Raw genomic sequence first — 13808 nt, 5'->3', positions numbered from 1 at the left:
AGTAGTATTGGTATGTAACAAGTATATTAGTATGTCTGGTTGAGTGGCGCCATCCACAGTACTGAAGGGAGGCTGAGGGTTAATTCTGGCATGTAAAATTAGCATTTAACCTTTTGTATATGATCACATCTGCTGTGTGTCCAGGAAGGGATGTGAGGAAAGGATAAGGCAGGAACATTACATCACATCCCTGAGAGTGAAAATATCACACTACTTGATGAATTATTTAAATTAGTTTATAAATGCTACTGTAACAGCTGCAGTGTGATTCATTGTCAATATAGGCCCACTGTGGTTCTGATTTATTTTCATGAATAAAAACGTTTCAAAAACACACCCCTCTGATATGTTTTCATAAATCACACCCTGTAAACAACATCGGAGGATTCCTCAAAACCAAAAAAGTACTTTTGTATAGAATGGAGAGGGTTTGTTTTTTTTTGTTTTTTTTTTACTATTGCACTGCTAATATATGTATCTATAATATGTATTTTTGTTTATTGAAAACTCAATAAATATAGTCCTATTCATGGACCTTCCTTCCTTCTACCTAAATTACAATCTGACTGTTTGTGTAGTTGTGTCATACCTGCTGTGTTTTTGTGTGTGCTTTGTTAAGTTAGTTAAAAGAAAATGTGTACTGTATGTATTTCTAATTGGATGAACGTATTTTAACTGTTAATACCACAAATAAATAAAAAATATGGAGGAAAAACTGATCATTATTGTAGCCAGATTGCTCACATATTAATGTATGATAGCCTACTCTATATATTCACCTACTACAGTAGTTCTTTTTGTCAAAGAAATTACAATCTTACCATTTGACAACTAAATATTTGTAAGCTGAAAAAAGTATATAGATCTATTCATAAAAACATTGTTATTTATAAATCTGAATTTCTACATAATACATAAGTGAATCACTTTTATCCTTTAGCATCTGGGCATCCCTGCAGCATATGAGATCAGTATCTGTAAATGTTCAGTGATGGAAATTAAGTATACCACCTTTTAACAATTGTAAGTCAGTAAAACTTTATTTCTATAGCTCTTTTCAAAACCAGGGTTACAAAGTGCTTCATAGTTACAAATGGAAGAATGTGAGTACAAACAGTAACAAAAAGCATATAAATAAATATTTTAGTAAAAGATGTGTGAATTTAAAAATAATAGTGCTAAAAGGTTAATAATACCTTGACTGTCCAATCCTGCAAACACAGAATTATATTTAATGTGTGACTGGATGTGCCAACCTTACTTCCAGTTAAATAATGATTAAACTCAAATCATTGTGTTTGGTGCCAAAGAAGAATGATTAACTTTCAATCCCCAATGTCAAAGACCACAGACCAAGCCAGAAATTTGGCTGGATTTAAGAACATTTACTTGACTCTTTTCATCCACATTAAGACAGTTACACAAAATCAGGCTACATTACTTTTATCATTAGTAGGCTTAACTTCTGTAATGGTCCCTTTACACATCTCCCTGAGACAGCTAAAGCTTTCACTGTTGGAGCCAAGAAAGTGGAACACATCACTCCGGCTCACAATTTGAATACTACTATTGATTTAGAAAGAACTTCACGGGCCAAATATATATTTCTGATCTGCTGCTACATTTGTGGACCACAAACTCGAAGAAAACTTGGGGCCTGCTCTAAACCCTGACAAGACAATGGAACAGATTGACAAACTTATAATTGAAGGCTTCTTCTTCTTGATCTACTGTGGCCTGGCTTGTAACTAATTTGTACCTCACTTTTGACAAAAGCATCTGCCAAATGAATAAATGTAAGTGTAAATCTATGCCTTGTCTTTCATGTCTTCAGTAAAGTACCTTTAATTGCCTTGTGGTTGAAAGGTGATATACAATCTTGCCTTACCTTGCCGCAAAAGGCCTTTTGTTTTCTGTTGTTGCTACATAGATATTATCACTATAAAACAACAATGAACCAATACATTGTGTGAGCAACACAGATATTTCACTATGCCTGCCTATGAACATTTGTTTGTGAATTTCAGCTCGTGTTCTAAAATATGTCTTTGTCCTGTGTATATTTTACTATCAGTTAGTTAGTTAGTTAGTTAGTTAGTTAGTTAGTTAGTTAGTTAGTTAGTTAGTTAGTGAAAATGTCTCCTAGAGTGAAGTGGCAGCCAGTAAGCGTGTTGTCCATCAAAGAGTAAAACAATTAACTGAACGATATAGTGTTCTGAGACTAGCATTTGTTTTACTTTTTAATAAAATCAATATGAGGCCTAAAAGAAAATTCAGAATCAATCCAAAGTCCCAAGTATTCAAATTTATCAACTTTATTAAGTAAAGATCCATCAGTAAAACTAATAGACAACTCAGCAGATGAATGATTAAGATTATAACTACCAAAAAACATACTACAATACTTCTGTTTGTTTAATATGAGATTGTTATTTAAAACATTTTTTTTTTTCAAAAGAACATTCTGACTGCAGAGAGCTTTGAATTTTAGTTATATCGGAGTCAGATGTGTATATAACCGTGTCATCTGTAACTGAATAGAGCAATTAAACCAAATTTTTGGAATCATTACTGGATCATTAATAAATATAGAGAAAAGTAAAGGTCCCAAAATAGATCCTTGTGGTACACTCCTTTCAACAATTAAATAATCTAATTGGCTGTGATGAAAAGAGACACACTGATGACGGTTGTGAGGGTAAGAATTAAACCAAAATAATGCCTGTTGAGAAACACCAATAGCATAAGGTTTATCAAGAAGAAGATAATGGTCAACCAAATTGAAAGTCTTGGTTAAATCAATAAAAACTGCACCTGTAAATTGACCTTTGTATAACGATCATCACTGTATCATTGGTAAACTTTACAAGGGCAGTAGTAGTAGAAAAATTCGAACAAAAGCCGGACTGAAAGGGGGATAAAATATTGAGATTATTAATATACAGTGATAATTTATTAAAAATTAAATTCTCAAATACTTTAACTGTGGTGCAAATAATAGAAATTTTTCTATAATTATTAAGCTCTAGTGGATCTCCTCCTTTGTGAAGTGGAGTTATTTTAGCACATTTCCAAATACATGGAAGACTACAAGTAGATAGGGACATATACATCCTGATACGCTATACTTCTATGCCATTGTTTCTCTGTGATCGGCCATTTTTATATTTATTCAGTCAGTTATTTAAACTTCTCTTAGAAACATATACATTCCTGATTGTAAGGCTAAAGTCAATTTTTTATTTTGCCTTTTCAAAAAAAGTCACTGTTGAACTCCCCTCCCGTCCCCGCTATGGGTGCATCCGTGATTCCGGCCTGTAGGGGGAGCACGTTGGTGAAACACGTAGCACGTACAACCACAGATAGAGAACGAGTGACGTCAACACTCGACAACAACAAGAAGCTGAAAAACAAGGAAGTGAATGATTGTAAACCGTAATAAGGCCGTGACAAGATACGCAGAGCTCAGTTTAATCCGAAATTCCTCAGCCTCCGGATCAGTCGAGAACAATGAACAACAAAGGTATTTATCCGGACATTATTTAGTCAGCTGTTCGCTACATGACGTTGACGTTAAAGCGAGACATGAAGAGCCTCCGTTATGGCCATCTGAAGCGGGCTTCACGTTTAGCTACGTACACGACAATAAACTGACGTTTTCTGCATAGCAATGTAGCATTCACGTTGAGCTTTTATTACCTTTTTTATGATCAAATACGGTAATTGTTAATAATAAACGCTTAAATTAACCGTCACTGTGTATTACTATTTGTGGCTAGGTCACTTTTCAGTTGGCTAAACATGACTAAATACAGTCAAGGTTTTAAAAGCGAAGCTAACATGATTTCACTGTTTTGGTTCACCGTTTCCTCATGTTTTGTAAGACTCAAGCAAGGGACTCCAAATCTGTGTCAGTAATGTTAATAGTATTAATCCTTATAGTCCGTTTTTATTTGCTAATTTGCACGGTTATTTGCACGGTTATCTATATGTTTTATCTTTTTACTCTGCTATATGCATCTCATTTTTGCACCCGAGTTTTGATGCACCCGTACACTTCAGATGTAGGCCGGTGTTACACCGTATTTGGTGACCCATCAGATTATGTGACCTGCAGTGTTGGAAGATGTACTTAGAGCCTTTTACGTAAGTACAAGTGGCCTTATCAATACCACAATGTACAAATACTTCATTACAAGTAAAAATCCTGCCTTTAAAATCATACTTTAGTGAAAGTATAGAAGTGTTACCAGCTAAATTTACTTAAAGTACTAATTTTGCAGAAAATCGGGATAAGACTGATATATTAAAATGCTGCCTCTGCATTGACTCATCAGTATTAATGATGTACTTTGCTAAATATATTTAATATATCAGATACTTTTACTCAAGTAAAGGATCTGAGTACTTCTTCCAACACTGCAGGTCACAGAATCTGATGGGTCACCAAATACGGTGTAACACTGGCAATTAATAATTATTTTCAATATTGATTAATCTACCACTTATTTTCTCCATTAATCATTTGATCTATAGAATTTTAGCAAATAGATGGAAAAAAGGCCCATCACATGTTTACCAGAGCTCATTGTGACATCTTAAGAGTTTTCTTTTGTTCACCAGAAGACAAAGAAAACCAGAAATTAGTCACATTTAAGAAATTAGAACCAGAGATTTTTTGCCATTTTTGTTTGCAAATTACTTAAACAATTAATCGATCATTAAAATGGTTGCAGATTAAGTTTGCATCGATCAACTAATTAATTAATTGACTAATCGTTTAAGCTCTATATAGATATTTTATAATTTCATGTTTTTCTTTTTTTTCTCCCAGTTTTACAGACTGGTCCTAAATACACCGCATTTGCATTTTTTATATTTGGATTTGACAAACTTCAACCTGAAGTTGTGTACAGTTTCGTCGTGTTAACATTAAAGGATTTATTAAATAATTTATCTTAGGGTCCCTTTTCTGTTTTTTGAAAATACATGTCACTTTAGACAATAAGTAATTTAACCGATTTAAAGAAACTTAATCGGCAACTATTTTGACAATCAATTAATTGATTCAGTAATTTTTTAAGCAAAAATGCCAAATGTTCATTAGTTCAAGCTTCTTAAATGTGACGATTTGCTGTTTTTCTTTGTCATATATTACAGTAAATTGAATATCTTAAGGTTTTGGACTGTTAGTCTGGCAAAACAAGCAATTAAAGACATCACTATTTTGTAACATTTCATTGACAAAACAATTAATTGATTAACCAAAAAAATAATCAGCAGATTAATCAACTGTGAAACTATCATTAATTACAGACCTAAAAAAATTCCTCTTTGAAGATTTTCCTATTACTGATGAAACTCTGGTATTCCTCGCTGTAGTCTGCCAGTAAACATGTCTTTGTCGTGTCCTCTTTAGCATATTTTGCTATTTCAGAAAAACAGGTCTGACCTCGAAAATTCTTGTTTTACCGCTGAAACGTTTCACAACTCTTTACCACAAAAAACGCCACCGCTCACTGAAAGTCAAATCTTGTTTTGCAGGTTCATATCCACAGCAGGCTGTGTACCCTCAGCAGAGCACTGCACCTGTATACCCTCCTGCTATGCAAATGTCTCCTCAGGCACCTCCTTACACAGACACACCACCTGCATACTCTGAGGTAACTATAGCATTTATAAGTCAAACGATAACACAAGCAACAAACACCACATGAACATCATTGTAAGAGTTAAAAATGTTTTTTTTCACCTCTGTCTCTGCAGATATACCAGCCCAGATATGTGCTTCCACCTCAGGTGCCTGGTCAGGTGCCTCAGATGTCCTCTCACTACCCTGGTGCTCAGATGTTTATGCCCATGCAGCCACACATGTCTGTTGGGCCAGTGGGTCAAAATGTCCCCATGGCTTACTATCCCATGGGAGCTGTGTACCCCGCTGGCTCAACAGTGATGGTGGACAGCGCCTATGATACTGGTGCTCGCTTCACAGCAGGCAGCAGTGTTTCCATCCCAGTGAGTATCCACCCAGTCAAGTGATTTAAAGGAGGCAGATTGATCGCAATTAGGATATTGTTGAGATTGCGGTTCTATCTTATCTAATGCCTGGAGGACAGAATAAGCCAAATTCGTAAAGTTGATCAGCTCTCTATCTCTTGTTTGTGCTTATTTCTAGCCCCCACCTCCTGGACATCCCCCAAACGCAGCTCAGTTGGCTGCCATGCAGGGTGCCAACGTTATGATGACACAGCGCAAGAACAACTTCTTCCTGGGTGGATCCAGTGGAGGTTATACCATCTGGTAACAGCAACTCCTCAACTCCTCCTTCATGCCTAAACCGTGTCCCCGTCCCAAATGATGCCCCGGTTCTTTCCCCATCCCATACGCCTCCCTCTTCAGGCTGCTTGGCCATGCCACAATACTGATATCACCTAACGGAATGTAATATTTTAGAGCCCTTGTGTAAGGTACAGTACTCCACTTCTGACGTAGAGATCAAACGATGAATGCCACTGCCTGGAGAGGACAAATGCAAATTTTTAATGTTGTTGAATTCATTCCATAATCCTTCATTGGGTCTAACCTTTTTGGTCATTCCAGATAGGACCTCTTTCAGGCATCTGTATTTGTTCAAGAGACCTGGTCTCCTTTTGATTGAATGGATCACAAATTTACATTGAGATGTTCTTGTATACCTGTAAAGCTACGTAAATGAAATGTTGACATATCAGACCCGCATTAACTAGTTTAGCAGCTTTATGGTGAAAGTGAAACGCAGTTACAAAGTGGCAGTTAAAACGCAAAAAAGAAGCCTCCACTTGTCTTTTTTGAAAACTTTTAGTGTAGTTAAATTACTAGATGTGTAATAGTTCCATGTAAATACCAGTATGATGATCATGAGAAAATTACTTCTCAGCTATACAAAAAAAAAAAGAAACTCAGCATCTTGGATGCTTTTTAGCTAGAATTGTCTTGTCTTTTGCACAGTATCCAAAATACCATGGCAAATTTGTTGCATAGTGAACTGTCTAACTGACAGATTATTACATTTAAATCACTTGTAAATTAAATAAATTAAATTAAAGCAAATAGTTCAAGAAAAGATTCCATGCAATATCCAAAGTGGTTTACTGTACCTTGTTGGGCAACTTGTAGATGAACATAGTCAAGTGCCAAAGAGCACTGGGGATAGCCCTAATTTAAAGCAAATTAACTTCAGTAAACTTAAAGGAAAGAAATTAAGTAAATCCAAATAGTAAGTTGAATGGGAAGGGGTGGTTGGTGTAACATTTTAGCTTTTTTTTTTTTTTTTTTTTTTGTCTCCTGTTTCTATTTCACAGTCGGATACCCAGAGTTTATACACTAAATGTTTTAATGTACATATTTCAAGAACTCACCACCATTGTTTCTCTTAGTCTTTACACAAAGTATAATTTGGTATCATCAAACAGAGTCTTAAAGTATTTATTCACTGTAGAAACATAGGATAGCGTTGTGATAGCAGTAGTTTCTAGTCAACATTTTCAAAGGTTGAGGAGACTTTAATAAATATTCCATTGTTTTTTTTTTTTTTCCTTCATTACTTTTCCACATTTAAGTGATTTACAGAAGTAGTTAGGGTAATAAATTTGTTAGTATAACCAATGAGCTGGTTGTACCAAAGATTTGGTCTACAATGCACTTGTGTTTGGTTGTGACTTGAAATTTTAAACTTCACAATTTAAAAGCAAACATATCATCGAATAAACAGTCATGAGGTTGTCGGTTAGACCTTCAGTCTGACACGACGGCAGTCGTTAGTTAACGTCACTTTAAGTGAGTCAATTGCATCTTTAAGTTGTTGCATACTTTTGCACCTTTGCTATGTACAAATTTGATTAAATACTTTTTATCTGAGATGCACTGCTAAAGCAAATCTTAAGAAGTTGCAGACAAGGGGCTACTCTCTTTTTTTATTCTGGTTTCATGTCTTTTTAAAGAAAGCTGTGAGATTTTTGAACATTTTTAGATTTTAAAGATGCTACTTACACATCAAATCTAGTCCATTTAAAAAAAAAAAAGAAAAAAAAAAAAAAGAAGTAACATCAAAACGCGTCATGTTGTTCAGAAGCCTGAACGTATATGCAGACTTTTTGCAATGAGGCTATATCACTGTCAGTATAATTCTTCATTTCCAGGACATTTGTGTGCTGCTAATGAAACTCCTTTTAGAATCTTTACATAATTACGTTATCTTACAAACTTAAAAGTATCTGAAAGTAGGTAAGTCCAAGTACGGATACCATCAACTGATGTTTGTAGATATTCTTCATTTTGGTGTCTGGTAGCGTCAATGTGTCACTGGGTATCCGACATACCATATCAAGTTTTAACAGCTGTGGCCCCCCCCAGTAAAGACACGCTGTTGCTGTCAACCAACATTTAGTTATTTCAGTGTTATTGAGGTCAGAAAGACCAGCTGTCTGGGAAACCTGCTTCATTCATTGGATGAATCTCCTCTCAAGCAGCGCGTATGAAAAGCTACTCTACCAGACCGCGCATTTATTGTGCCATCATTCCACACAACGCTCCTGGGGAAGAAGCCACAGCTATTAAAACTTTTTTTAAAAAATTTTGATTAAAACAAAAATATTTTCTTTTTTTTTTTCCTTCCATCTCTGCTCTGATTGTGTTTGTAAAGCAGCATAATGGTGGCTTTGTCCCAGCAATATGAAGTACTGTAAACTACAGCTGACCAGTAGATGCTATGCCAACCACAGCCAGCAAAAGGATTACTCTTTGTTGAAGGATTATGGACATTTATAGTTCAGGGATTCTCTTTACAATATTTTGTAAAATAGATGTATGTACTAAAGTGATGTGATGGACTTTGGTACACATTCTATCTTTTAAGATTACTAAAGGAGACGAGCGTCACTACAGTTTGCTGAGACATGTCAAAGATGGAATACTTTGAAAAAAAAAAAAAAGAACTTAGGTGCACTTAACTTTTTTATACTAAACTTAAAATTTAAAATGTAAGTTTAGAATAAAGGTTATTTTGGAAATTTGAAAAGCTGCGAGTTTGTTTAATTTTATTCATATGTACGATGTATTAAAAAAACGGGGGCAGATATGTTGTGATTTTTAGCTTATATGTTGTCTTTTCACGGTCAGATTGCATCACAGGTATTTCATTGTTCAAGGTGAGTAAGATGATGATGATGACTTCGACTTACTTGGCCTTCATATTAACATCCCTAAAGATTTGTTGTAATTTTAGTCTGTAACCTGTACGAACAAACCAACAGTCACACCTAAATTTTTTTCCACTTTGATATAAAAGGTATTGAGTCAAAAATATGGATGTTTTTTTTTTCCCCCCGACCTAGCTGACACTCAGTTGCCAGTTACTCGTGTCCACCTACACACATCTGTTGCTGTTTAATCCAACAGCTCACAATAAAGCACACCTTTTATAAGCCTCATTATATTCAGTTCTTGTTGACACTGTCAGAGAGGATTTGACTCACATCTATGCTAATCATTTTGCAGGTGTGGTGTGTTGTATTAGGATTAATAATACTGAGAGGTGTTCATATTTTGTCCACCTGAATTTATATCAGCTTAAAAAACTTAACATAAGCTTCATAATTGTGAGTTTTTGTATGGGATTATATTGGGTGTACCTCTGTATTTACCAAGCTGGCGACTCAGTGTAATGTACAGCGTGTTCTCTTTGTCTATTCAAAGTCAAATTGTGGGCAGCGACGCACAATGTATAGTGACAGCAGTCTGAAAACAAGTTTTATTGCCTTCCATATTTATCTCAAACAAGGAAGTCATTAGTAACCATGTCTGGAACTATACAAAACAAAGCCAGGTACAATATTCATCAAATACAAACACAAAGTTTAGCTGTCTGGGACTCAGAAAAACAAGATATTTTCTGGCAAGCTTATAAAAAGAATTGCATAGAAAAACTATCATTTTTAAAATCAATAAAAAAAAGTAACTGCCCCAAACAGCACCAGAACATCTTATAGAGGGTGCGTGAGAGGGGGAGAAAAAAAAAAAAAAAAAAAAGCACTGAGAAATACAGTATCTCTGAATAAAACAACATAGTGCAGATACTTGAAGAGATAAACAAACATTGCTGATAAATAGTGTAGCGGATGATCTAGTCTTACATTTTATTGCTACCGGAGTATTCACTGATCCGAGCGACTTTGACATTTTCAAATCCCACCACCTGTTTTCATGCCTAACTCTGCTAATCTGTGCACACCTGTTGCTCGTCACCTGCTCCACATCCATCAATATACACTTTTCCCCCATTAATAATCTCTTCTTTGGTTTTACTTTTGCATCTCTCTGTGTTTTTTTAAGAATATAAAAATCTCAAGGTGTTTTCTCTGACCAGTGTGCAGCAAGTAGATAGTGAAAAAAAACATTACTTTTTCACTCTTCAACAGACATTTTTTTTTCCTTCCTTCCTTAAGTCCCCACATCCACCAGGTTCATATGAAGTATTCCTTCTTTTCGCTCACAGCCTGGTTATTGTACTCCTCATCGGGGTCCTCTCCTGGAGCCAGTTCCCCCGTTGTCCTGTAGTCTCCCTTGTTATGGCAGAGATACCGGTAAAGCAGGGCGCCCAAAGCAGCCACCGTCAGCAGAATGAGAACAATAACCACTGGAGAAAAAAAAAAAAAGGCATAATTTAAGAAAAAGAGACATAACTGTACAGTGGGACAACAAATAGATCAGAATAAAGTGTTACCTGCAATAACTGCAGAGTCTGTACTTGAGGGGACTGCTGTTGTTACCACTGAGAAACAAACATTAAAACAAGGTTATAACTGAGAGGAAGTGCCTCACTGGTGAGTGGACGTCTCAGATGAATCCAGGCAGAGACTGTTTGTTTTTTGTTTTTTTACACCAGTAATAGAAAACATTAAAACAAAAAAAAGTGTATAAGTTACCCTGAATCATAGTGGTGGCTGCTTGTGTGGGAAGTGATGTTAAAGGCTCCATATCTGATGCTGAAAGAAAAACAACAAGCAATACAATGTGTTGATAAAACAGCACAAACTATAAGGTCATGATATCGGAATACTTGGCTACGATTCAGCTTTTCAAAACCAATTCAGTACATTCAGAAAGAGATCTAAAAAAAAAAAAAAAACCCACAGCGTACTTACCCTCTGTTGTGTTTATGCCTGGGGAGATTGTTGTTAAAGGCGCCGTATCTGGAGCCGAAAGATAAAAAAGCATGTTAAAAATGTCCCATGGCTCTATCTTCGACTTGTGTAACTGTGCATAGCCGCTGGTCTGGCTGCGGAGGGCAATATTAAGTGTTGTGACACAGTAAATCAGATTATTAAGGGCTGGGACTGAAACAAACCTGTCAACTTCTTATTTATGTCTGAATACCCTGTGATGCAATGATTTAATCAGAGAACACGTTGTGCACAAGCTGGTGATTTTTTTTTAATAATCAAAAAATCAAGTGTGAAAGAAGCAGTGGTGGAAGAAGTATTCAGATCATTTACTTTAAGTAAAAGTACCAATACAGCAAAGTAAAAATACAACATTACAAGTAAAAGTCCTGCATGATGAATCCTACTTATCAGCAGCTGATATATTACTGTATATGACATCATTAGATATTTAATATTGAAGCATCAGTGTGTGAGCAGCATTTAACTCTTGATCTACTTTATATACAGTTTGCTAGTTTAGTCCAGTGGTTCCCAACCTAGGGGTCAGGCCCCTCTAAACCGTCACCAGATAAATATGAGGGGTCGTGAGATGATTAATGGGTTCTGATACACAAATCTGTTTTCAGTTTTTTGGACTTTTTCCTCTAATCTTTGATTTTTGGTGAAATATTGGATCATTTGTACATTTATTAAATGAAACTATGTGAGAAGTTTAGAGGGAAAAATCACTATTTGGTGGAGTTGTTAACAACTCAGACATCTGAAACGTGACCCCGACGACACACTGCTTTTTGTGAGACGTCAAAAGCCAAAAAGGTTGGAAACCACTAGTTTCATCTTTAACAATGTGTATTTTAAAAGCTTGTTATATTATCCATTGTGTCAAATCTTCATCTGAAACGTAACTAAAGCTGGCAGATAAACGTAGTGGAGTAGGAAGTAGGGCTGGGCGATATGGGCAAAATCAAATATCGGGATGAAACAATACACAACGAGATTTTTGATAAGTGATCATCATTGATGTTGATATAATGACTAAGTCGGTAAAGGCAAATAATAGAAGAGCTAGAACAGTCTGATAAGTCCAGAAAATTACATCACTTTACAGTCATGCAGCCTTTAAAACCAGGAAAAGACAACACCTATATCACATTACAATATCCAAAATCTAAGACCATATCTAGTCTCATATCACCATATCAATATAATTAAGATATACTGCCCAGCCCTAGTAGAAAGTACAATATTTCCCTCTGAAATGTGGTGGAGTGGAAGTATGAATAAGCACCAAATGGAAATAGTAAAGCACCTAAAAACTGGACTTAAGTGCAGCACGTGAGTAAATGTATTTAGTTACTTTCCACCACTGGAAAGGAGACATTTGCAATGATGAAGTGAAGAAGAAAGGGGAACTTACCATTCATGGTTAGTTACAAGCTGGATAACTCTGTGGCTACCTGTAAGAAACACGCAGCGTTGTGAAAACCAAGAAACAACCACATATTGTTGACATTTCCGCAAACTTCTAAATCACGTTCAAGTAGGCCTGCATGTTAGACATTTTACTAAAAATGGAAAATGCCGGCCGTTCAACAGGTTTTCCTCCATTATCACCCGACATCAAACTTCACTGATCAGCTGTTTCTTTCTTTGTCTCCTTAAAAAGTAAACTTCTGACCTTTTAAGGGAAAGCAAACACATCTTCACCCTTCATGAACTTAGCTTGCTTTGACACAAACTAACCCGGAGACAAACTCCACATGTGACCTACATTTTCAGGTAACGTATCCGCGATTTGAAATGAAAGAAGAAAAAAAAAAAAGCACATTGAACAATCAAGACATCACAGCTGTGGAGGGAGCTTACCTGGGCGCAGCCGAGCGCGTCACAAACCAACGAATCAAACGTGCTCACAAACTGAACTTTGACTGTGGAGAAAAGAAACGCACACTTGTGTCTAAAAGCTGCCTGAAGTTTGACTTTTAGACGCCGACTGACTCTGTTTAAAAAAAAAAAAGGCGTCTGAAACTGCGTCGCTGAAATACGGTAAGCAGTTATACTTTTTTCTCTCAGCGCTCGTGAGTCATGCGGCGCACGCTCTCGATTTCCGCCCCTCCCTTTCCTCTCGGTCTTCTCCGCGCGCGTAAAGATCGTCTATAAACCAAGATGAATCACTTCCGAGTCAAAAAATGTGGATTGTGGAGAAAAACTTTCCACTACTTTGCTTGGAAATCTTTGTTTTTTGGGTTTTTTTTAAAAGATCCCCTTCAGGTTTGTTATAAGATGTATAAAAATACTACTCTGCTTTGAATTATTGTTTGTGTCTTGTATTTTTCCACCGAAAAAAGTTAAGTTACCTCATGAGAATCCTTCAATCCTTAATCCGTATGTATTAAGACATAAAAAAAATACTCTGGAACAATAAGGTGTGTCTGATATGATCCCTCATTAAAAAAATTCCCCCAATCAATAAACATGCAAATATGTTTTATTTCAGAAGTTGAACTACTGAACACAAGATGTCCATTCTCAGTGTTTGGGCACTGTGGAGGCTTAAAGTTTTCACATCACACCGGTGTAGGTTGAATATTGGACCACAGTTTGCTT

General features: G+C 36.0%; 1 protein-coding gene across 1 annotated transcript; it reads left to right on the top strand.

Moving 5' to 3' along the window:
- Positions 1-3379: 3379 nt before the first annotated feature.
- Positions 3380-9055, top strand: dazap2 (DAZ associated protein 2). Its single transcript, XM_042409764.1, has 4 exons — positions 3380-3523; positions 5545-5663; positions 5767-6015; positions 6176-9055. The coding sequence occupies exons 1-4, from the start codon at positions 3511-3513 to the stop codon at positions 6302-6304; spliced, it is 510 nt and encodes a 169-aa protein (XP_042265698.1). The 5' UTR covers positions 3380-3510; the 3' UTR covers positions 6305-9055.
- Positions 9056-13808: the final 4753 nt, after the last annotated feature.

Source organism: Thunnus maccoyii, chromosome 4 (genome assembly GCF_910596095.1).
Source record: "Thunnus maccoyii chromosome 4, fThuMac1.1, whole genome shotgun sequence".
NCBI lineage: Eukaryota > Metazoa > Chordata > Actinopteri > Scombriformes > Scombridae > Thunnus > Thunnus maccoyii.
The sequence above is the reverse complement of the archived record's forward strand: the minus strand, read 5'-3'. Positions and strand labels throughout refer to the sequence as shown.